Here is a 25,414-nt window from a genome sequence, read left to right as displayed (position 1 = left end):
CCCACCAGTGGGGCAGGGGAATGAGGACTTACCCCTTATGGGAGAACTTCATGGCCGTGTGGATGGGATAGCCAGTGGAGCCCATGACATTGCACCGAGCGTTGCAAAGCAGCAGCAAGCGGACCATCTCCTGCTTCCCCATCTGGCAGGCCAGGTGCAGCGGGGTCTGTCCCTGGTTGTTCACCCGGTTCAGGCCAGCCGAGGCATTCTTCCCTAGGAGCTGACAGCGGGACACTGGGGTGGGCTGGGGCCCCATGAACACAAGCCCTCCACGACCCTCCACGACACCCTCCGTGCCCGTCTCCTGCGCCCACGTGAGGGCAAGAGAAGTCGGACTCTGTGAGAACATGGGAGGGACATTAGGGGAAGCACAGAGACGGGGTCTGCAGGAAGACAGGACACCGGCTGTGACGGGCTTGGCGGGGGGCTGGTCTGGCACGGCCGGGGCTCGTGGGAAAAACTTCTCAACCAGGAAACCTGAATGGAGGCTGTTCGTGTGGATGGGCCCTGGGGGTCTGGAGGGGAGAAATTCCTGCTTTTCATTGTAGACTCTCATCCTACTTTCATCTCTCTGGCTTGAATTTCTTTTTGCTAGGTTCGCATAAAAATGTTTTAATTGAAAAAAACAAACTAGGCAGCTCTTTCTGTCCATAGGTCCTGTCCTATGCTTTAATAAAAACACCTTTGGGGTGCCTGGGTGGCTCAGTTGTTAAGCATCTGCCTTCAGCTCAGGTCATGATCCCAGGGTCCTGGGATCGAGCCCTGCGTCGGGCTCCCTGCTCGGCGAGAAGCCTGCTTCTCCCTCTCCCACTCTCCCTGCTTGTGCTCCCTCTCTCGCTGTCTCTGTCTCTGTCAAATACATAAATAAATCTTTTAAAAAATAAAAACACCTTTTTGCACTCAGACAGACAGACAAGCCACTTTTACAAAGAAAGCCAAGAGGTTTCACTTCCTCACTTGTGGTCACGTGCCATCTCTATAGGTTAGCTACAAGTCCTGTGTCCCCCAGGGGACCTTGCTGGGCCTGTCGACAGGCTGAGAACACAGCAAAGAGTCCTGATCGAGGGCCAGCCCCACAGCTCACAGCTCTGCCCCTCTCCGGGCACATTTCTTTAACCTCATGGAACCTCAGTTTCTTTGGCAATGAGAGGAGGATCCTGACCTCCCCCCACACCCAAGAGACTATTTGGAGAATTAACACAGCACTCAGCACAGGGCCAGACACGAGAGCAGCCCACGACAAAGGACAGCTGAGTATGTGTCTGCCGTCTGCACAGAGGCAGCCCCTGTGAGCCGTGGAGCCGGGCGCAGAGCCGGCTCTTAGGAAGGATGGAGTTCACCAGGGCACGTGGAAGTCCCTTCCCAGTGCACCAACCATACGACATGAACACATATTTTCTGGAACGGTGTCGTTCCTTTCTGATGCCAGGGCAGAGAAGGACATCACCTTTTTTTTTTTTTTAAAGATGTTATTTATTTATTTGTCAGAGAGAGGGAGAGAGAGCGAGCAAGCATAGGCAGACAGAGTGGCAGGCAGAGGCAGAGGGAGAAGCAGACTCCCCGCCAAGCAAGGAGCCCGATGTGGGACTCGATCCCAGGACGCTGGGATCATGACCTGAGCTGAAGGCAGCTGCTTAACCAACTGAGCCACCCAGGCATCCCAGACATCACCTTTAAAAGAAAGTCTTCAGGGGTGCCTGGGTGGCTCAGTGGGTTAAACCTCTGCCTTCGGCTCAGGTCATGATCTCAGGGTCCTGGGATCAAGGCCCGTCTTGGCCTCTCTGCTTACAGGTAGCCTGCTTCCCCCTCTCTCTCTGACTGCCTCTCTGCCTACTTGTAATCCTTCTCTCTGTGTCAAATAAATAAATGAAATCTTTAAAAAAATAAAAGGAAGTCTTCAAATAAATATATAAATAAATTAAAAGAAAATCTTCTAACTCGGGGCAATGAAATCCTGTCTGGTATTCTAACGCTTCCATCTAAAACATGAAGTGGCTTTTAGGAACATCATTCCATCTCCAGTCTACGATTTTTATTTTCATTTCTCAGCCCGATAATCAAACATTTAACAGGAGGGGTATGTCTGGTGCAAACGTCTACAGGAGCCGGATGGAGTTTGCAGTTCCTGGAAAAAGCTAAGCTCAGGTCCCGCTGGACGGTCGGCCCCTCCAGGCAGGGCTGAAATGAACCCAGCCCAGGGTTGGGCTCAGTAAGTGCTTGGGACAAGCCGAACCAGAGTGCCTGGCTGGGCTGGGCCTCCAGTTTAGTTCACAGAGTTGGGGGAACCTCCCTAGGGTTGTCAGAACCTGGTGGCCGAGGGTGTGTCTCCCTGACAGGCACGAGGAGGGAAAGGAGGGGACGGTGTCCGGGAAGGAGCTCGGGATAAGTGGGGACAACAAGGTGTTGCCAGTTCCCGTCACCCCGCCGCCCCTCCCCCTGCTCACCTGCAGCACCTGGGCATTGTCACCCTGGACGGCGTAATGAAAGGCCGTCTCCCCGTTGTTGTCCGTGACGTCCATCTGGGCGTGGCAGTACTGCACCAGCTCCACCAGGATCTCCCCGTCACCCTTGCGGCAGGCCAGGTGCAGGGGGGTGCAGCCCTCCTCATTCTCCCTGTTATTGGCACAGCTGCGGGGGTGGGGGTAGAGGGGTACACGGAGGGAGGGGTGCTGAGAAACTCAGGGGCAGTGGAGGGAAACAGGCTAGAGCCCAAGAGCCTTCCTGCCATGCTCGGGCTGGCTGGTTCCAACAGAGGTCTGGCTCACAGTTCGCTTGGTACTGATGTGATTTTATCAGTTGTTTACTTGCACGCCCGTACAAGGGACGGGTTCTAGGCCCCCGCCAGCTGGAGGTGGGTGGTAGGGTGGCAGAGAACAGATCGAAAGGCAGAAAACTCATTAACCCCGGGCAGTTCATGTAACCTTTCTGGGTTTTAATATCCTTATCTACAAAAAAAAAAAACAATAATGCCCACCCTAGGAAAGGGACAGGGCCACGGGGAGGTTAATCCTCACGATGTCCAAGAACAGGCCTGGAAGCTCTCAAGGGCAGTAAGGAATTCTGAGCCTGGGGCCCTGGGGGCTGACACAAGCTGCGGCCATCTCAGGGCAAGCAGAGGAGCTGGAGTCCTGAGGCAGGGCCCACACGGTCCCCTCTAGGGGCACATTTATTGACGGAAGTATTGGGTAAAGGGCCACAGGAGAGAAGGCACCTGGTCTTTGGAAGGAGACCCGAGGAGCTAAGGCCTCTTTTGGTCTCTCCAGCGAAGCAACCTAGCACGGATCACATCCAAGGAGCCAGGTAACTTTTGGCTTTACAAAAGGAAACTGAAGCAGGATGGAGCGACCGCCCTGGGTCCCGCCCATCCACCCCCACACACATGCACTCGCACCGTCCCTCCTGGCCCACCTGATGATGCGGCTGTGGTGGAAACACTCCCGGATCCCCAACTCCACCGCCAAGTGGGCCACCGACCAGCTGGGGTGGTTGCGGATGAGGTCGGTCAGCTGCTGCAGGACCTCCACGTGAAGGACGTGGCCGGAGCTCTCGTAGAAGGGCGGCAGCTGCAAAGAGTAGTGCTGGAAGTTCACAAGGGCATCCGCCTCCGTCTCCAGTTGGAAGAGTCTGTGGGGCCAGGACACAGGAGGACGACACAGAAATGAGCCAGCTTCTGCCCACACCCTTGTTGGAGGCAGATGCCTTGGGTCCCCTGCCCCCTACATGAGTCGCTGCCTGCCTCTGGCCACACAGGGACCCACTCCAGCCAGACTCCACTTCCCACTGCATGCACACGCTCACATACCCACCTCCAAATGGAGTCAGGATTTTATTTTTATTTAAAAAGATTTTCGTTTCCAGTTTGTTTGATATCATGTTATGGTGCTTTAAAAAAAATTTTTTTTTAACAAATCCTTGTATCCACTTTCTATTATTTGGACGCTGATATCATTTGGAGCCCTGACCTCAAGTCCCTGGCCATCGCACACCATAGGAGGTAAATAAGTGTGTAACTTAAATGTCCAGCAGTAGAATAGGATATAAATGGTGGCCCAGCTAAGTGATGGATTATTATACAACCATTAAGACGTGATTTTGAAAGAACAGCAAAATGTGATTTTTATAATGTCCAGTAAAAGAGCAAGATACAAATTTTAAGTGATACAATGTAATCTAAATTGTATTTTTAAAATATTTCAGGGGTGCCTGGGTGGGTCAGTGGATTAAGCCGATGCCTTCGGCTCAGGTCATGATCTCAGGGTCCTGGGATCAAGCCCCGTATCGGGCTCTCTGCTCAGCAGGGAGCCTGCTTCCCCTTCTCTCTCTGCCTGACTCTCTGCCTACTTGTGATCTCTCTCTGTCAAATAAATAAAATCTTTAAAAAAAAAATATTTCAAATGGGGGCGCCCAGGTGGCTTAGTCGGTTAGGCGTCTGTCTTTGGCTCAGGTCCTGGTCTTGAGGTCCTGGGATCGAGCCCTGCATCAGGTTCCCTGCTCAGCAGGGTGTCTGCTTCTCTCTCTCTCTCTCTCTCTCTCTGTCCCCCTCTCTCTGACACCCCTCCCCACTGCTCATTCTTTCTTTCTCTCTCTCTCAAATAAAAATCTTTTTTAAAAATGTCAAAATATATCTAGTAGGATAGTAATTGAAATGTTCTTTAACCATTTCTGAAGCTTCTAAATTTTCTACTTGTGAGTTTATATAATTTTTTTTATGATTTTATTTATTTATTTATTTGTCAGAGAGAGAGAGAGCGCGCGTGCGCACACACAAGCAGGCAGAGCAACAAGCCGAGCAACAGGCAGAGGCAGAGGGAGAAGCAGGCTCCCTGCTGAGCAACAAGCCCAACGCGGGACTCGATCCCAGGACTCTGGGATCATGACCTGAGCCGAAGGCAGCAGCTTAACCGACTGAGCCACCCAGGCACCCCTGACAACAGACTGAGCCACTCAGGTGTCCCTATTTTATGTTTTTTTAAGTAGGCTCCACTCTCAGTGTGGGGCTTGAACTCATGACCCCGAGAACAAGACCTGAGCTGAGATCAAGAGTTAGATGCTCAACTGACTGAGCCACCCAGGTGCCCCTATAATTTTTATAATCAGAAAAGAAAATTTTTTTTAACCACTCAGATGGTACCCCTTCTCCCTAACTCCCCCCAAAGGAAGAGAACAATCATTAGAAGCTTTGCTCATTTTTAAAAAGTTGTGTTTAAGTCCAAGATTTGCTAATAAGCTGCTGTGTGACCCTTGAAAAATTCCTTCCCTCTCTGAGCCCCATATGAAACATGAGACTACCTGTACCTGTCCCATCTACCTCACAGAGGTACTATGAGGGTCAGTCAGATGGGCCATCCAAGTAATGGCACTTTAAAAATGAATAAACATAATGACGGTTGACACTGAAGATACTTGAAGTGTTGACAGGGCTCTCAACATGTAAGACCCATGGCTAGCCAAGGTCTAAAAGAGGTGGTGCCCAAGGAGTGTGGGCTCAGCAAGGCTCACCTGCTCGTTTCGAGAAAGAGTGCGACTGTTTAGCAAATACCTACTGAGTGCATGTTCTGCACCTGCCATTGTTCTAGATGGAAGGAGTAAATTAATGAACAGAACAGATGACACGCCCCGCCTTCCTGGAGCCTGTGTTCTTAGGGGAGAGACCTACACAATGCGTAAGCGACAAATCAAAATAGGAGAGTATAATAAACAAACCAGCTGGTAATAAGTGCTAAGGAACAAAGAAAGAAAGAAAGAAAGGAGGAGATGGAAGGAAGCTCTTCCTCATTCTCCTCGCCTGGTTTTGCTTCATCTCGCCCACCTCCTCACGTCGGAGCGCTCCGTGTTAAACGTTGTTGCTTTGTCAGTCACAATGTCAGTAAATGACAAAGAAATTGTGACACCAAATGACACTAAAAAGGACACTAAAAACTGATCACTGGATTTAGCATCAATAAAACATCAATGACCTTGACAAAGTACTTCTGGTGGAATGATGGGAACCGGAGCCCGACTGGAGAGGGGCGGAGGAGGACTGGGATGTACGAAACTGTGGAGAGGCAAGCTCAGACCGTATTTGTCAAGGGTTTCGCTGCAGAGGGGAGCAAACAGAGGTAGCTAATGGGGAAGTGGAATCAGGCATCTGAATGCTGGGGAGACTAACCCAAAAAAAAAAAAAATGGGATCTGTCTGAAGACTCCCACCTCCACAACGACAGACCAGGTACTGGGAACCAGACTGCTGTCCTAGGGATGACAAAATGTGAAAGGCATCTGCTTAAGATGCTGGACATTGAAGCAGACAGGGATGAAGTATCAGGCTGGTGGGGATTATGGAAACCCAGGAAGTGAGCCTGGTGTTTAGGGCTGCTGTCGCTTGAGCAGCTGGAGGGATACACCACAGCATCAGCAACCTCGCGGGCTCCGGGGACAGGGATGGGAGGGCCCTGATGAACCCTCTTACTGTGGGCGGGGGTCCTCAAGGACTAAGGCATAAGATGAGCCACAAGGAGACAGACCCTTCTGGAGACTGCGGCTCAGCACCAGATAATTTCCATTCCAGAAAATGGATTGAAATTACCCTCACTGGTAATGTTCCCAGATACCTGGGAGAAGCCAATATAAAAGAAACGTTAAGCCAGGCTTAATCATTTCTACAAGTGTCGTTGCAAATCTGAAGTCCAGGACATCATCAAAACTCACCAAGCACAGGAGGAGACACTACATGAGACGAAAGAAAATCAACGGAAATAATGCATGAGGGGAACAGATCTGTAAGTAGGGGGCTGCAAATACTGACATCATCTGATACAGACTTTAAAATGACTGTGATGGTGCATCTGGGTGGCTCAGTCGTTTAAGCATCTGCCTTTGGCTCAGGTCATGATCCCAGGATCCAAGGATCGAGCCCTACTTTGGGCTCCCCCCCTCCCTCCATTCATGCTCTCTCCCCTCTCTCAAATACATAAATAAAATATTTAAATAAATAAACAAATAAAATAACAGTGATAAGAGGCACCTGGCTGGCTCCGTTGGTAGAGCATGCAACACTTGCTCTCAGGGTCATGAGTTCAAGTCCCACATTGGGCATAGAGCTTACTTTAAAAAAATAAATTAAATAACTGTGATGGGGCACCTGGATGGCTCAGTGGGTTAAAGCCTCTGCCTTCAGGTCAGGTTGTGATGCCAGGGTCCTGGGATGGAGCCTCACATCAGGCTCTCTGCTCCGCAGGGAGCCTGCTTCCTCTCTCTCTGCCTGACTCTCTGCCTACTTGTGACCTCTGTCTGTCAAATAAATAAATAAAAATCTTTTAAAAAATAAAAATAAATAAATAGATAGCTGTGATCATATTCAAGAGGATAAAACAGAAGATTCAGAATTGGGGTAAAGAACTTGAATCTATTTTAAAAAATGGAAGTTTTTTTTAGCATTAAAAACAAGTGCTGAAGTGAGAACGTGGCCAGGTATAAAAGCAGATGGGACAATGTTGAAGAGAAAACTAGTAAATGGGAAGATAGGCCAGAAAAGAGGAAACAGAACAGAACGTGGGAACCAAAGGATGGAAATTGGAGGAAAGCAGAAAAAAGACATAGGATATATAATGAAAAGATCTACCATACATTTAAGTAGAGCCAAAAAAGCAGAACAGAAAAAGAACTGAAGAAAAGCCATATTTGAAGAGTTCATATCTATGAACTCTTCAAAATTGATGGAAAAAAAATGTCACAGTGATTGAAAATATCTCTGAGCCCTCCTACACACACACACACACACACACACACACACACACACACACAAATAGAAATCCACACTTAGGGACTCTGTAGGTTTTAAAACATGGCCCCCAAATTCTTTGACACTGCTTCATTGACACATGTCTCTTATCATTATCCCATGATGTCTTTCAACCCTTTCGTCTGGCTCTGCAACTGCTTGACCAAAAGAATAGGGCAGAGGTGATGCTGCCCTAGTTTCTGGACCAAGGTCTTAAGAGACTGGAATTTTCTACCTCAAATTTTCTCTTGGGACCCAAGTGTCACCCCCTAGGGAAACTAACACAACCCACAGGGAGGTCTCCTGGTCCTGGACCCTCAGCCGGACGAACTCCCAGCCAATAGCCGGCAGCAACTTGCCAGTTGCAAGTGAGTCATCTTAGAAGTGTGTTGAGTTCTGCTCAAATTGCAGATTTTCGGGCTAAGTAATTGATCGTCGTTTTAAGCTGCAGAGTTTTGGGGTCTTTTCTTAAGCAGCAGAAACTGAGGATGACACATATGAAACATACGTGAACATACTGAAATACAACTATAATGGACACATGTACCATATTACCAAGGCTATAAACAAAATACGAAGAAATACACTAAAAAAACAGCAGAGTTTCGAGAAAGTGATCTTCAAAGGTTGACAGCCATCTACCCAGCAGTGGAAACCAGAGATAATGGAATGACATTCTTACTTAAAGAGCTAAAAGAAAATAAATGCCAGTGGGAATTCTGTACGCAGCACGCTTCCCTTTAAGTATGGAATTGAAAGTAAAACATTTCACTAATCAGGGGTGCCTGGCTGGCTCAGTTGGGAGAGTCAGCAATTCTTGATCTAGGAGTCAGGAGTTTGAGCCCCATGCTGGGTGTAGAGATTACTTAAATAAGTAAAATTTTTAAAGACTTTTTTCACTAGACACACAAAGAGAAAGAGAGAAAGGCTTTGTCATTAGTAGACCTACATAATGGAAAATATGAAAGGATTTTCTTTGGGTAGAAGGAACTGATCCCATAGGGATGATCTAAGATACAGGAAAAAAATAAAATATCGTGAAAAATGGCAAATAGGTATGTGAATCTAAATAAGGATTGGTGGTAAAATATCCTGCTGGGTTTAAAATACAGACAGACTATATGTGTGTGTGTGTGTGTGTGTGTGTGTGTGTGTGTGTGTAGGTATGTGTCTATATATGGCATAGAAGCCCGGGAATAAATGGGGTTTAAAAGTTCTAAGACCCATTTATTGTTCTGGAAGACACTAAAGTGCCAATTATTCTTCAATAAGGCCAAGGATGTTGTGTTACAATCTCTTGGGTTCTCTCAAGAACTGGGAAGGGTTTCAGATTTTGCCCTACTTGCAAACTAACAAGTTAGCCTGACACAGTTGCATAGACACTGGCAGAAGAAACAAGATTCCCGGATCAAAGACAAAGGGCAATGTACTGCTCACAGCAATGTAGTGGCTAGTTTCCATGTTCGTGCCAATTCCCTGGGATCCAGTTCCCAGAGGGTGACATGAAGAGGGCCAGGTGACACCTGCTCCCATTGCACTAGAAGAGAGAGACGCCTAGTGTGTCGGGAACTCGAATCTTCTACCACCGTCAACAAGCAAATCTGCCAAAACTTTGCTTTGGAAAATGATGTGATCCTTATTATATAAGAGAGTAAGCAAACCTCCCCTCTGCTCTAGGGAAAGATCCGATCTCTATCTTCTAAGACTGCTTGCTATATAAAATCCTTGTAAAGACGGCCTGGAACAAAGGAAGTCCATGTCTCTGCTTGTAAGACTTGGGGACCCATGAGAAACCTATGGAGAACTGTCCCCCAATAGCTATCACTAAAAGAGAATGACAGAATGCATAACTTCCAATCTGACAGAGAGGGGACACAAGGCATAATAAGAGAACATTCAAGCATGAATTACAAAACCATTACGCTAAGTGAAAAAAAAAAAAAAGTCATACGATGACACGCTGTATGATTGGAAGGCAAAACCACAGTGATAGCAGATCCCTGTTTGCTGGGGGCTGTGGTGAGTGCAAGGGACTTACTGCAAAGGAACAGGGAGTGAATTTTGGAGACTACAGAAATGTTCTGGCACGGGCCGGCATCTTTCCTGAAACTCATCAAGTGCTACATGTCAAACTGGTATATTTCATTTTTTTGTAAGTTGCATCTCAGTAAAGCTACCTAACCTTTAGGTAGCTTAGGATCTCGGGATCCTAAAAAAATGTGTTTTTTTAAAGCAATTAAATTTTTTAAGCAATTTTTAAAAAATTTTTAAAGCAATTAAATTATCCATAATTCCAGCAAAAAAGAAAAAACCCAACTAAACAAATCTGCCATCACACTGGAAATTTTAATAACGTTTACTACTCATAAACAATGAAACCAAAAAAAAAAAAAATCCCATTAGTAAACCTGACCTGGCAGACATATATGAAACACTATTCCCACCAGCTAAAGAATACATGTTCTTTTCGAGCCACACAAACCAAAGTTAGAAATACTGGACATAAACTGGGCTGTAAAGTAAATCTGAACAAATTTCAAAGACCTGAAAATACTGAGACTATGTTCTCTAACCATGATGAAACTAAGCAAGAGATCAATAACAAAAAGAGAATGAAAAGTTTTCCATATATTTGAAAATTAAGCAAGATACATACAAACTAGCAATGGTTCAAGGAAGAGGTCATGGAGAAACTCGGGAAATGTCCTGACTCAGTGGTAATGTAAATATTCCGTTATCAGTCTTGCTGGGGGGAACCTCCACCTTTGGATAGGACAAAGGAGCTTATACCAAACTAGCCTGCCTGCTGAAAATGAACAGAAAGGAAGGATCGAATGCAGATGAGGACCTGGAAGCGCTGGAGGGAAACTGAGGCAGGCAAGGATACAGGGCCAAGACTGTAGAGAAGAGGGAGGCCCTGCATCTTCACTCCGGGCATTCTGGGATCTGTGACGCAGGATATGAAGGTCAGAAAGGCCGGAGGCAGCCAGATGCTGCTGGCATCCCCCCTCCAGGCTGCGCGGACAGAAGCCGGCATCCAGAGTTGCAGAGAAGACTAGAACTTGAGGGAAATCACAGGGAAGCAAGCCCAAAGTTCTACACAGGATCTTCTCTCGTAAGCTAGGCAGAGCAAGATGTCAAGAAACCAAACGGAAAACCGCAGCAGACAGGACCCAGAGCTGAGCAGAAAGTGTGGCCGGTTTTCAGTCCTCGCAAAACAGAGATTCAAGTTCAAGGCCCGCCGTGTGGAAGGACCCTGGTAAACCAAGGCCTTCCGCTGAGGCTTGAGAACTTCTATTCCCCTGAGAGTAAACATGATGATGGAGGAGTCAATTCCAGGTAGATAACCAATCCAGTGATGGAAGGCAAAACAAATAAAGCTTCTGGAAGATGCTATAGAAAAATATTCTCAACTCCTCCTGGTAGAGAAGGACTTTGTTAAACAATACCAGAAAGCAAATGGTAAAGATGAGTAACACTAACTTCCTTGAGACTAAGACTCTGGTTTGTTAACAGATCGTGTCGGAAATCCAACAGCAAGCCACTGAGGGGAGACGGCCGCAAAACACGTAACCAACAACAGGTATGTATTTGAATAGAGAACAGAAATCTTCACCATCAGGAGGAGACCGGAAAGGCATTATCTGAGGAAGCTGAGGCTGTGTACGGTCTCAGCTCACCCATTCCACTCCCCGGTACAGACGCCTGGCAGGAAAGCGTGCAAACACATGCCGAGAAAACCAGAAGCAGCCCCAAATTCCCATCTATGAGTGAAGCTGAGGATAGTTAACACAGTGGAATTGTCCTGCGTGGAAGAAGCTGGACCCAGTTTCATGTAAAAATATATGCAGAAATCTCACAGACAGAATGCTGAGCAGACAAGCCAGGCACAGAAGCAACTGCCTTACAAGCCAGGTTCATGGCTGCCTTTGGGGGGCAAGGGAGCAGAAGGTGCGGGGCTTCCACCTTTTGACGTGGGGGCTGGTTAGAGGTATGTGATCCGTCATTGAGCTGCGTGTGCGTCTCTCTGGGCGGCATATTTCCCTATTTTTAACTAGTTTAGAGAGAGAACAGGAGGAGGGAATTGGGGACAGCTGAACAGAGGCAGTGCCTGGGGACGAAAGTGAAGTCAAGAATGAGATTTTTTAAAAAGAGGGGAAAAAAAAACCCCAAAATCCCAGCAGGTTTGTATAGCAATGGAAAATACCTAGTCAAGAGGGAGAAGTCACAGAGAAGAGAGGAAAGAATTGCTGAACTGATGTCCTGCAGGGGATGAGGGGACGTTGACCTTGACGGGGACTGGCCTGTACAGTTACAACAGGGAAGCCCCAGTATGTGGGTGCAGGTGTGGGCACCCCGGGTGGGGGCGCTCACCAGCTGCAGGTAAGCACGGAGGGCAGGGCAGCTAGGGAAGGACATGGTCAGGGCGGCCTGCTGGCCCCGAGCCCAGGGCTGCCAAAGGGCAGGGCTCACTTGAAGTGGGACAAGCAGCATGGAGGGGAGCCCTGCCAGCCATGGTGAAGACCTGGAATTAACTACTGTTGGCGTTCTGCCAAGCCAAGATGACAAAGAGAGATGTAAGAAAGCAGACAGAATATACAAGGGTGTGTTCATCACGACAGGCCACGAGTTTCTGCAGGGCAAGAAGTGAAGTCCATGAGGGGCGCCTGGGTGGCTCAGTGGGTTAAGCCACTGCCTTCGGCTCAGGTCATGATCTCAGAGTCCTGGGATCGAGTCTCACATCGGGCTCTCTGCTCAGCAGGGAACCTGCTTCCCTTCCTCTCTCTCTGTGTGCCTCTCTGCCTACTTGTGATCTCTCTCTGTCAAATAAATAAATAAAATCTTAAAAAAAAAAAAAAAGTCAAGTCCATGAACAGGACATGGCAGGGGGATGGCTGGGTTCATGTCTGCAGGGGGCGGGGAACTTGGCATTCAGAGGACAAGGGAGGAGATGGAAAGACAGGAGGTAGAGGGTGGAAAGTATTTGTATTTGTTCAAGAGCCGCTGTTACTGGTGATGACAAGGTCCAGGGAAATGGCCATGTGGGCTGGGAGAGGTCTGGCCCCAAGAGCCGTGGGTGTGTGGAGGGGCACTCTGTGAATTTCAGTCACCGAGTCAGGACGGGTAGTGATGGAGAGAGGGAGCTCCGGGCCACAGGCTCCCAGCCGCAGGGTGTGGGGGAAACTCCAGGACAGAGCGCGGGTTGTACAGGTCGATGTGAAGTTATAGTCTGGGGAGCAAAGGGGCACCCAGTCCCACTTCCAGGCCCAGTGGGGAAAAGACCAGGAGAAAATTCTCTCAAGGCCCCCAGGGGAGAGCCAGGTTTGGGTTAGAGCCACAGGTGAAAGATTCCCACAAAATGTTGAGGACCTGGAGGACTCATAAGGTTGTCTTCTCCCTCTCTTCTAGAACCGAGCCCCCAGACAAAAGCCACCTGGCATAATCTCTGGGGAGCCTTTGCTTTGGCTGGGAGTGGCCTGTGGATGAGCCCCAGGGGATCCGTGAACTTCAAGAAATCACATGAAAATGTGCGTCTACACATTTGGGGGGTGGATGGAGAGGTCCTGGGGTCCTGGGCCAAAAAAATGGCCCCAAGAATCAATAGGCTAGAGCGGTAACTAAGTCTCCAGTTTCAGAGCCAAGCACCAGCCCCTCCCACAGGTCCCCCAAAGGGCTCCTCCTCCATCCCCATCCCTTTGTGCCTTTGCTCTCCAGTGCCTCTCCCTGCAGAGCCCTCCCTCCCTCTCTTGTAGGTCCAGATCTTACCCAGCTCCCCCCATACCCCTTTTCCAACCCCTCCTATTAAACACACATCTACCTCCAGGAGCCACGGGCTCAATCACCCACTCAACAAATACTGAACATCACAGTGGCCATTAGCAGAAAGGACTCAGCCCCAGACGCCGTCCCGCAGGAGCTCGGGGTTCTAGCGGGGACACAGAAGTGCAAGCAGACACAGGCTGATCCCGGGCAGGAGGGGCTGAACTAGGGTCTGTGCTGAGAGAGAAGAGAGCGGGCGAGGACCGGCCCACAGAGCAGGCAGCGGGGTATGGCGAGGACAGAGAGAGAAGTGTAAAAAGGTGAGGTCTGTCTGGGGAGCCGAAGAGCTTTATTTTGTTCATGTTCTTTTATCCCCCTGCGTGCTGCGTATGGACCTACGTTTTCTGGCTATGGCCTGAGCTCCTGGAGGACAGAGCTGCTGGATTCACCTCTGCCGGGAGAGGACAGGCTACGGGCTGGACAGATTGGGAAGGGGTATGTAGCCCCCTCAGCTTGTCTGAGGTGCTGACCGGCAGTTCCCTTTCTGAGGGCCTCAAAAATCAGCCCCCACGCCTCAGTGGCTTAGTGGGTCAAGCCTCTGCCTTCAACTCGGGTCATGGTCTCGGGGTCTTGGGATCGAGCCCTGCGTTGGGCTCTCTGCTTGGCAGGGAGCCTGCTTCGTCCTCTCTCTCTGCCTCCCTCTCTGCCTACTTGTGATCTCTGTCTGTCAAATAAATAAATAAAACATTTTTTAAAAAATCAGCCCCCTTTCGAGAAGCAAAGATCACATGGCATACATGCTTCGATCATTTTGGGGGGAAGATTTTATTTATTTATTTATTTGAGACAGAGAGAGAGAGAGAGAAAACACAAGCAGAGGGGAGGGGCATTGGAAGAGGGAGAAGCAGGCTCCCCGCTGAGCAGGGAGTCTGACGCAGAGCAGGGCTCGGTCCCAGGACCCCGGGATTATGACCTGAGCTAAAGGCAGATGCTGAACCAGCTGAGCCCCCCAGGCGCCCCCTGCTCTGCTCATTCTTTCGAGGATTCCTGGAAAGAGGAGTCTTGTTTCTGCTAAGATACCAGTGAAGAGCTGGCGGGTTTCATCAAATATCACATGTCACCAGCAAATGTCAGTAGTAAATGATTAATTTGTAGCAGGAACACAAGTATGGATGTTATCATAATGTCCACACAAGGCTACCGGTGACCACCCTGGGGCTCATACAGAGGAGCCAGGGCTCTGGACCACATGTCAGGCCGGGGCCCTGCTCTCCCACTGCCCCTTCCTCCCTCTCACGCTATTTCTCTCTCTAATAAATAAATCTTTTTTTTTTTTTTTTTAAAGGTAGGGGCACCTGAATAAGTTGGATAAGTATCTGCTTTCAGCTCAGGTCATGATCCTGGGGTCCTGGGATCGAGTCCCGCATCGGGCTCCCTGTTCAGTGGGGAGTCTGCTTCTCCTTCTCCCTCTCTCCCAGTTTGTGCTCGCTCACTTGCCCTCTCACAGTCTCTCTCTCTCTCAAATCAATAAAATCTTAAGCAGCCTGAAGAGGAAGTCTAGTAAACTGTACCTTCCTTCTAGAAACTGCAGGATGCCAGGGGCTGCAGGGAGACCCCACGGCAGCTAGGAGAAGCCTAAGAGAAGCCCAGGGCTCCGGCCCTCACTCCAGGGTCACACCCCAGGCGTTGGCATTGCCATTTCTGCAAGTCTTCATCACCTCCCCTCCTGCTTCCCAGGTCACCCCCTCAACTGCCCTGAAGCCATCAGCCCCAGTCCCAACAGAGGACACGGCATGCAGCGGCCCTCTGCTGACACTGCCGAAGCTGCGCAAGTACATCCCATGAGTCGCACAAACCTAGGTGTGCCAGGCTCCTTGCTGGGTGCTGGGTGCTGGGTGCTGGGTGCTGCACTGGGGCGAACAAGACAGACGCAGCCACAACCCTCGCGGGGTCGGTGGTCTCCCAGGAAGCCGGTCTACTAAGCATGCGGATGGAGTGCTACGGGACACGCAGCGCAGCGGCAGCTCCTCTAGCCTGAAGGTCAGGGAAGGGCGAGCAGAAGGGAGGCAGGCAAAGAGCGGGGAGAATGTCCACGGCCGACAGCATTAGAGTCCAGGCTAAAGCCAGGGGCACAAGGTGACAAGTGCCAAGACCGGAGGGAGAAAAGCCAGGCTTGATCACACCGGCCCTTTCAAGACAGGCTAAGCAGCTGATGTGTTAAGGAAACAGGGACTTCTTGAAGAACGAAGCAGGGGAGTGAGCAATCAGATTTGTCCTTTGGGAAGATCTCTCTGGCAGCAGCTTGGAAGAGGCAAACAAATATAGGAAGAGCGACAGGCTGGGAGACGGAGTGCGGCTGGAGTTGTGTGTGCAAGGACCATGGCCTTGAAAGAGAGCCGGTGACAAAATGGAGAACAACAGAAGCCTGGATTTTGGACTGGCATGGGGCCGGGATATGAGCTGCACTTCCCAGCCTCCCCTGCAGTTAGCTGTGGCCACGTGACTAAGTTTTGCCAATGGGATTCAGGTGGAGGGGTGTGCCACTTCCCAGAAGCCCCTAGTCAGGAGAATGCCCTTGTTCACCCTGTCTGTCTACCTTTCTGCTAACCAGGAAGGTGGCTGTGATGGCTGGATCCGGCGTGGCCATCTGGGACCATGTGGCGGCCTAGAGAATGAAGCCCACACGTGGTAGAGCAACAAGATGGCAAGAGCTGGGCCCTTAGGGACTGGGGAGTGGGGGGTCCCAGAGGACCACTCTCTGCTGTGGTTGTCACTTAGTAGAAAACTAAAATTCCATCCTGTCTGGCAACTATCATGTTGGGCTTCCTACCCTTCGCGCCAAACTTAAGCATAATTGATGGAGAAGCAGCAGCAGACTCAAGATATGCTTGGCAGGGAAGCCCAACAGAACTCAGTAATGGCCCAGATCTTGTAGGGGAGGGAGCCCAAGGTATCAAGATTGCTCCTGGGCTTCTGGGCTGCACAACCTCATGCAGGGACGGCGATGCCATCTGCTGAAACAGAAATGCTTGGGCGAGAGCAGTTCAGGAGAAGGGACAAAAGAGTCTAGAGCCAAGTGAGGGACGTTAGGAATTCCGAGAGGAGACCCGTGCTTGGCTTGAAACCCCACCCAATGCTCCCTATTCTGTCCAAACACACAGAAACACACAGCAGCACAGAAAGGAGAAATGGCTTAGGAGCCGGAAGACACAGATTCTGTTCCTTCACTGCTTTCAACGCAACCTTGAATGACTCACACTTATCGTCCTGAGCCTCGATGTTCTTATCTGTAAAATGGGATACTGCCTTCCTTGCTTCCCTCAACAGGTCATTGGAGAATGGCATTGCCATTTCTGTAACTCACACCATATGGGAAAGTACTATAAAGTGCCCCCCAATTAAGAGCAGTAAATAAACATGCAGGTAATACACTGCTGGCGAAGAGTTTAACCCCCTGGGATGGTAGTCTGCCCACAGGGGGGCTCGAGCTTGCTGGAACGGATCTGGAGTCCTGTCAGGGACATTTGCGGCTGACAGGACTTGGTGATGGTGGAGGGTGGTGGAGCCCCACCACGTTCCTTGCCCTACCGCCTGCTGTAGGGGTCTCTGCCTCAGTTTCCCCATGCAACCAGACTCAAATTCTCCCCCCCCCCATTGGCCTCTTTGGCTCTCCTCCTGTTGGCTGGACCCTGATTCCCAGCTTGCCACTTTCTGAGACTCCTGCCACGCCTCAAGGGGAATAAACCCAGAGCTTCCCTCAGGCCTCACATGCTCGCCAGAGCCCTAAGCGCACCAGGGATCCGGCCCGGGGCTATTGGCCTGTGGGCGCCCCCCACCCCACGCCTCTGCCTGCCTAAAATGACCTTATCCACTCTCCTCTGCCAGACACATTCCTCCTCATTCTACGCTCCGAGGAGCCCGCCAGGAAGGGATCGCCTGCTTGTGTCCCCACCGTCCGCTTCTACCCACAGCTCTCCTCACGTGGTTGGTACAATGCCTGCTTGGCATGTGGCCTCCACCCAAGACTGCACATAAAGGCACCGAGCATATCTTGTCATCTCACAGTGCCAGCTGGGCCCGGCCCAGGGCCTGGGACTCCTGAGCCACCGCAGATGCCCGGTGCCTGGTGAAGAGATGGACGGTGGGCTGGCCAGACAGATGAACGAACGGAAAAAGGCCCATTAGCACTCGCCTAGCTCAGGACCAGTCTGCCAAGCTCCTCGGGACCCTGCATCTTGGGTGCCCAGCCACTCCTCTCCCTTTATGCCAACCAGCCCTGCCCCTGGGTTCCTACCCTTCCCTTCAAGCCCACGGGAAACCCAGCATGCCCAGAAAAGTGACCACTGTCCACCCAACACACTTTCTTGAACAAACCTTGGCCAGCCCCCTACAAGGGCAGTCACGCCTTTAAAGACCCAGGGTTACAGGTGAAGCCAGGACTTTACCCAGTTTGACCCTGCGAGCTCTCCTGTCTTTCCTCCTTCCCTCCCTCTGCAGGGGTCCAGCCAGAGGCAGGGAAAAGCCTGGCCTTCTACCCTCACGCCCCGGCTGCGGGGACCCTGCTGGGCCAGAAGGTAGGATCTAGGAGGTCCCTCTCTCCACCGCCTCCCACCCTTCTCCAGAGTCCTCAGATGCTAGGCCCCAAGAAGCTGCTCTTCAGGCCAGGGACCGCCAGTCCGAGGAGCCCAAGGAAAGAAGTGTGTGTGTGTGTGTGTGTGTGTGCGCATGCGTGTGTCAGCTGTCAACCGTCACCCACCGGAATCCACTCTGTGAGTTTCTGGGGTTGACCAGGATGCAGTCCCAGGTGCGATTGGGAATGTTCTGGAACAGAATCAGCTGCCCTTCCTCCTGAACCCGGCTACTCGAGGTGTAGTCCGCCACAGCCACCTCCTTCACCCGGAACGGGTTCGAGAACAAGTTGGTGACGCTACTCAGGGTATTGACCAGGCGCCCAAAGAACTGCATCTTCCGTGGGGCGGGGGGCTGGGCCCCACCGCCTGCCCCCTCAGTCTGGAAGAAAACGGGGTCTCTGGTCAGCTGGGCTCGGTCTCCCATGCCCACCTCACCAAGGACAGCAGTTCCCTGCTCAGGCTCCCAGATGGCTCCCCACCAGTGCTTGTCCTCTGCTTCCGGCCAGGAGGGACCTGGAAAGAGGGGGGAAGAGAAAGAAAGACGGGGCTGAGTCAGGGGTGAGAAGTCCTGATGGGCAGCTTCAGAGTGGCCACCATCCACGGAGGACCAGAATCGTCCCGCTTCCGGGCCAGGGTCCCCCCAGAGCCTCAGCTTTCTCATCTACGGTACGGACCTTATTGCTCAAGGAGACGACAGACAGGAGAATGGGGTCACAGACGATCCTGCCCTGTCCAAAGGGAGGGGCTCTTGTCAGAGCTCAGAAAGCTTGGCGTGAGTCATTCCAATTCAGCCAACAAAACCAGGGTCCCCTCTCGACCAGATACAGCCAGGGGAGCGGGATCTGCCCACACTCCATCGGGGGCAGGGGGACCGTGGGCATGGGTCTCCCAAGTTTTGGTGCCTGCTACCGACTGCTCTTTCCCAAGGAGCTCTGAGAGAACACAAAACCAGGTGCCCCAGAAATGAACGTGAACATGAAGACTCAGCAGCAGTGAACGTGTATGTGATGGAAACGTTACACTTGTAGATTCCAAGGGTCCCAGCTTCTGCTGTGGAAACTGTCCCCAGTTTGGGGGACAGAATGAGATGTCGCATATTTGCCTCGGTTCCCAGAAAGCGTACTGCATTCCTAAGGCCGTGCCACCAAAGCCGGGTGACATTTAGCTGGAGGTTGCCCTCTGGCTCCACTCCACCAAGTTACCCACCAAAAGTGCAGCCCAGACACTGAGGACAGAGCATGGAAGTGTGGGCACTCCAGAGGGGAGAAGACGCCTCAGTGGACACTGGTCACACTCTGGCTCAGCTGTTGAGATGATCAAGCTTAGGGATAAAAGGAAGAATAAGAAGCCCCAAAAAACCACGGATAAAGGGAGGAAGGGCCAGTAATGATAATTAGACCAGGAGACCAAGTACTTCCTGGGCATGGGCCCTAAGCTTTACTTATGCGACTGTCCCCTTTCGGTCTCTGCAAAGGCAGAGGGCTGAAACAAAACGGTCTTCCCATCCTCGCCTGCTGTGTGTCCTTGGGCAAGTCACTTAACCCCTCTGTGTCTCAGTTTCCTTATCTGTAACATGAGAACCACGACAGTGCCCAACAGTAGAATCTGGCAGACAGTAACTGCTCCATAGGCATCAGGCCTCATCACTTCCTTCACCCTCCCTTTAATGCACAAAGAAACAAAGATGGCGACTTAAAGAGCTCTAGAAGCATCCTGAAGCCTTGTAATGTCCTTCCTCTTAAGATCAGTAGTAAGATGTGGTGTGAGCAGACCATGAGCCTCAGTGTCCCCTTTACAATGAGGACAGTGCTCAGGGCACCTGAGTGGCTCAGTCAGTTGAGTGTTGGACTCTTGATTTCAGCTCAGGTCATCTCAGGGTCGCAAGATCGAGTCCCACACCAGGCTCTGCACTCAGTGACAAGTCTGCTTGGGATTCTCTCTCTCCCTCTGCCCCTCGCCCTGTTCTCACTTTTTCACTTGCTCTAAAATAAATTTTTAAAAATGAAGACAACTCCCCTCTTTGGCACTGTGAGGATTAAACGAGAATGTTCTTAAGAATGTTTAGACCAGGGGCGCCTGGGTGGCTCAGTGGGTTGGGCTGCTGCCTTCGGCTCGGGTCATGATCTCAGGGTCCTGGGATCGAGCCCCGCATCGGGCTCTCTGCTCCGCAGGGAGCCTACTCCCCCCCCCTCTCTCTGCCTGCCTCTCTGCCTACTTGTGATCTCTGTCTGTCAAATAAATAAATAAAATCTTAAAAAAAAAAAAAAAAAAAAAAAGAATGTTTAGACCAGGGGCGCCTGGGTGGCTCCATCGGTTAAGCATCTGCCTTCGGCTCAGGTCACGATCCCGAGGTCCCAGGATCTAGCCCACATTGGGCTCCCTGTTCAGCGGAGAGCCTGCTTCTCCCTCTCCCTCTGCTCCTCCCCCAGCTTATGTTCTCTCTTTCAAATAAATAAAATCTCTTTAAAAATTAAAAAAAAAAAAAAAGAAGAATGTTTAGACCTGTGTCAAGTTTCTTCTTCCTTCTGCACTCGGGAACTGAGAGGATGCAGGCTGGAGTGCCTGCGCCCCTCCCCAGAGCCGGGGCGAAGGGAGGGACCCAAGCGAAGGTATGGGAACTGATCCCTGAAAAAGAAACCCCAGAGATGGAAGGCATGGCACGCACATCCGTGTGCCCTGTAGCGACTTTCGTTTGACACAGAGACAGAAGGAACTTTGGCACCCAACATTATAGAAATTGTAAACTGGGACATGTTCACTCCAGATAGCACGTGGTCACTAAGAGCTGTGACTGTGAAGCTTACAGCTCAGGAAGCATGAGGGGGTGTAATAGACCCTGGGGCATCGAGTCCACGAAACTCCCTGTGCTGGTTGTGGGCTGCGGGGTAGGCCTGGGAGGCCCAGACCTCCGCCTGCAGCCTCTCCCCGTTGTCCTGTCACGCACAACTGCAAAAAGCACTGCTGTCCCCGCCCCCCACCCCCTCCACATGGATCTGTCTGATTCCTCCTTCCTCTCCTCTATCCTCCTGCTGGACCCTTCACACCAAACACTCATGTGCCTCTCTGTGCTCTGGTCCTGGTCCAGGGACTTCACATACATAATTTTTTTTTAAGATTTTATTTATTTATTTGACAGACAGAGATCACAAGGAGGCAGAAAGGCAGGTAGGGGGAGAGGAGGGGAAGCAGGCTCCCCGCTGAGCAGAGAGCCCAATGCGGGACTCAATCCCAGGACCTGAGATCATGACCTTAGCCAAACGTAGAGGCTTAACCCACTGAGCCACCCAGGCGTCCCCACATACACAATGTTCCATCCGGACCACCACCCTGGGGTGCGTGGGTGGCTCGGCTGGTTAGGTGCCGGACTCTTGATTTTGACTCAGGTTGTGATCTCAAGGTCATGAGATGGACCCCACCCTGGGCTCCGAGCTCAGTGGGGAGTCTGCTTGATTCTCTCTCTCTGCACCTCCTTCTGCTTGCATGCTCTCTCTCTCAAATAAATAAATAAAATATTTTTTAAAATCTGCACCACCATCCTATGAAATTGTCACATTATCCTGTTTTAACATATGAGAAAATCAAGGAAGAGAGAGGTAAACAGGCCCTACGTCACACAGCCGGTGGAGGAAAGAGCAAAATTCAGAGCCAGACAGCAGGTTCTAGATCATCAGAACCTTTTAAGGACAGGTACACGGTCTTTGCCCCTCTGTACGCTCACCCCTGGCTCAGGCTTGGCCCACAGAAAGTCTGTTTAAACATAATTTAACTGAGTAAAAATTACAGAGCAAAAAAATAAGGGTGACAAACAAATACCAAAGTACTATGAGGATATTGGGTTTATGGGCCGTTTTTTTTTCCTATTTACCAAATGGTATAGAAAATGTTTCTTTTTTTTTTTTTTTTTTTTTTTTTACGATTCTATTTGTTAAAGAATGTAAGAATGTAAGAGGGTAGCTGAGCCCCTGGGGCCCACAGTTGGGGAGATGGAGGCCCAGGGGTGAGGACCAGCTTAGGAAAGAGCACAGACGCTGCCCAGAGAGTAGGTGGGAGGCACTGGGAGAGGCGAGGAGCTCCCGGGCACCTCCTGCGGGCAGTCAGGAGAACCAGCACCCACGAGCCCACGTGGGGTTAAGGGGAGAGTCACCGTGGGGTTCCAGCTGGATGGAAGGAAGACATTCCGCCCCAGGAGACAGACACCCTCCCCAGGGGCCCATCCCACACCCGGATGGCAGCCCGGCCACCGGGTCCGGCTCCCTCCCAGCCTTCCAGGGTGGACGTGAGGGTGAAATGACACAATGGAGGGAAAGTGTCCAGGACGCTCGCTGCCCAAATGTGGGCGCACAAACAGTGGCCATTGTTATCACAAGGTGGAAGAAAGGAAACGGACCCCCCGGGGCCACATCCTGGAACAATCGTAACAGAGCAGCCCGGAAAGCAGCAAGTGAGAAGCAGACAGAGCGCATGCCCGTGCTTCCTTCTCGCCCCTGTGCTCTTCCTCCCCTCACACTCCTGACCTCAGAGCTCGGGTTCTTTCCAGCACAGCTTTGGGGGGGGGGATGCTCAGCTGGGGAGTAGCCCCCTCCCTCCTGGCTTCCTCCTCCTCTCGCTTCTCACAGCCCCTTGCCCTTGACCTCCCCACAGGGCCAACATTTGCTTTTACCTGCTGACAACTGTCCTCTGTGGCTCCTCACCTGGGCTTGCTGTCTGCGCGGAGATGACGCAGGTGACCCCAAGGTCACGTGACAGGGGCTGTCCGCTCCTGGGCACCGGAGGCTTTGAGCAGCTCTCAGATGCCTCACGCAGGAAAGCCACAAACCCAAGAGCTCTGCAGTGAGGGGGACGCTGACAATTGTGCCTGTCCACTCCTGCAGTTTCCAGGTGTTCATTGTGTCTGCCCTACAGGGAGGCTGGAGACTTCTGGACTGTTCTCTTTACTTCTGCTCCCCCGTCCCCTGTCAAAGGCCCCTGCCTGCCTGCTTGACTCCTTCAGGGAAGGCTTAGGAAGCTGCTGCTGGGGAAGGCAGCCCTCAAGGAGAGGAGCGGTCAGGCAGGAAGGACAAGCATTAATGTCCCCATTTTAGAGACGAAATAACTGAGGCCCAGAAAGGCCTCAGTATGTGGGTGTTGGAAGGGCAAGCTGAAGTGGGACATGATGATGGCCACCAAAAAAACTAAACAGAAAAAAAGCAGTACTGGGGCCAGAGGGAGATGGGAACCCACAGGTGGCATCTTTGGTGAGTCCCCAAAAGCGGCTGGTTGGGTTCATAAAATGAGTAGTGCCAGGGGGACCCCAAGCCCAGTTCCCCGTCCCCTTGTGGGAAAGAGTCAGGCAAGGATGGCTGTGCGGGGTGACTCTTGAGCCAAACATTGCAGTGGGGACCCGCGCCACAGACGGAGCCCCACAGATGGAGCGAAAGAGAAGGTAAGGGAGGGCACGGAGCCGGGAGCCTGCGGGACGTGCCGGGAGTGAGCCTTCTCCTCAGTTCTGGCAGCCCACGGGGACTTGCGGGCACCGTCGTGACCCACGTGAATACTAGTCACCACGGAGCCACCCTGCCACATTTACTTTAGAGCCATGCCCCCGGCCAGCCTATGACCTGGGCGCGTTACGAGGAGTTTGCCGATGTAGTTACAAGCTCAAGAAGCGCGAAAGAGGCGGCGCCTGGGTGGCTCAGTGGCTTAAGCCTCTGCCTTCGGCTCAGGTCGTGATCTCAGGGTGCTGGGATCAAGTCCTACATCGGGCTCTCTGCTCAGTGAGAAGCCTGCTTCCCCCTCTCTCTCTGCCTGCCTCTCTGCCTACTTGTGATCTCTCTGTCCAAATAACTAAATAAAATCTTAAAAAAAAAAAAAAAAAAAGCAGCAGCAGCAGCAGTACAACGGAGGCTGAGAAGTATGTGTCTGGTTACCAGGGCGGTGGGGGAGAACCTCGTCCTCAGATGTCTGCTTCCACCTCGGCCATGAACTCCCTGACCCCAAGCAGGTCTCAAGCAAGAGAGAAAGCCCAAAGCCTCCAGGCGCTAGGCCCCCACCTCCTAATCTGGCCAGTTCTCTCTTTCAGAGAAAGAGAGAGAAGCCCTGAATTGTCAAACCTCTGGGCGGTCCTCCCTGGACCATCCTCCCCTGCCTCCCTTCACTCCCATCTCCATCAGAGCCTCTGCTTGTCCTTCAAGGCCCAGCGGCGCCCCCCGATGGAGGCTCAGAGCCCCAGACTGGTCCCTCCCACAATGCTCCCAGCTTGCATTAGACCCCTCTGGTCCACAAGCACCCCTTGAGGGCCAAGTCCACCATCCACCCCTACAAGCCCTCTGTGCCTACCTCTGGATGCAAACCGGAGGCTTCCACTTGCCCCGTGGCTCTGCATCACCTTCCAGAGAGAGCCCAAGCTCAAGGGCAGGGAGGCAAGTGTCCACATGACCGGGCCAGCCCACCTCCTGCTCGCCTACTCGAGCCATGCTGCCCCGGAGATGTTCCAGAACATCCCACTGTCACACCTCCACGTACCTGCCCACCCTCCCGCCTACACTGTGCTCCCCACTTCGCTCAGCAGTCTCATGTCAGACAAACGAATAAACCCTTCCTGTCCTTCAAGAACTGGCTACCTCACCTAAGAATCCTACCCTGGGGGCGCCTGGGTGGCTCAGTGGGTTAAGCCGCTGCCTTCGGCTCAGGTCATGATCTCAGGGGCCTGGGATTGAGTCCCGCATCGAGCTCTCTGCTCAGCAGAGAGCCTGCTTCCCTCTCTCTCTCTCTGGCTGCCTCTCCGTCTACTTGTGATTTCTCTCTGTCAAATTAATAAATAAAATCTTAAAAAAAAAAAAGAATCCTACCCTGTGGGCCTCCTGGGTGGCTCAGTCATTAAATGTCTGCCTTTGCTCAGGTCATGATCCCCGGGGTCCAGGGATTGAGTCACATGTCAGGCTCCCTGCTCAGTGGGGAGCCTGTTCTCCCTCTGCCTCTCTCTCTCTCTGCCTGTCTCTCATGAATAAATAAAATCCTAAAAAAAAAAAAATCCTATCTTGTGCCTCCCCTCCTCTCAGCCCTGGAGGCACCCCTCACCCTGCCCAGCGGGTCCCCCAGAGAAGCATTTGTCCTGTGATAATCATGGTGCATCTGTTGGTTTGAGTCGGTCCCCTCTTTATTTATTTCTTAACGCCAGCACATGGCCTGCTGCTCCTGATGAATAGTGAATATTTAAGAAATGTTTGCTGAATGAGTGAGGACAAATGAGTAAAGCCCGAGAAGCCCATGGGCCCTCACGGTTG

The 25,414-nt window shown here is 51.4% G+C and overlaps 1 protein-coding gene across 23 annotated transcripts in view; it reads right to left on the bottom strand.

Annotated features, from left to right (window-relative positions):
- PLA2G6 (phospholipase A2 group VI) overlaps positions 1 to 25,414 on the bottom strand; it is a 61,125-nt gene that overhangs the window by 30,938 nt on the left and 4,773 nt on the right. For 9 of the 23 annotated variants that reach the window (XR_014314105.1, XR_014314106.1, XR_014314107.1 and 6 more), the window contains exons 1-5: positions 22,813 to 22,863; positions 18,278 to 18,665; positions 3,409 to 3,624; positions 2,445 to 2,628; positions 33 to 220 (exon numbers count right to left, since the gene is read on the bottom strand). Coding sequence is in view for 13 of the 23 variants with exons in the window: in XM_082740150.1 (XP_082596276.1) it covers positions 33 to 220; positions 2,445 to 2,628; positions 3,409 to 3,624; positions 18,278 to 18,576 (887 nt within the window). In the remaining 10 variants the exon portion in view is untranslated. Of the gene's footprint in view, positions 1 to 32; positions 221 to 2,444; positions 2,629 to 3,408; positions 3,625 to 18,277; positions 18,666 to 22,812; positions 22,881 to 25,414 lie in introns of those variants that run through there. The other 14 variants (XR_014314100.1, XR_014314101.1, XM_082740155.1 and 11 more) reach the window with 5 other exon arrangements.

This window comes from Mustela nivalis (genome assembly GCF_964662115.1).
Source record: "Mustela nivalis genome assembly, chromosome: 7".
NCBI classification, from domain to species: Eukaryota; Metazoa; Chordata; class Mammalia; order Carnivora; family Mustelidae; genus Mustela; species Mustela nivalis.
The sequence above is the reverse complement of the archived record's forward strand: the minus strand, read 5'-3'. Positions and strand labels throughout refer to the sequence as shown.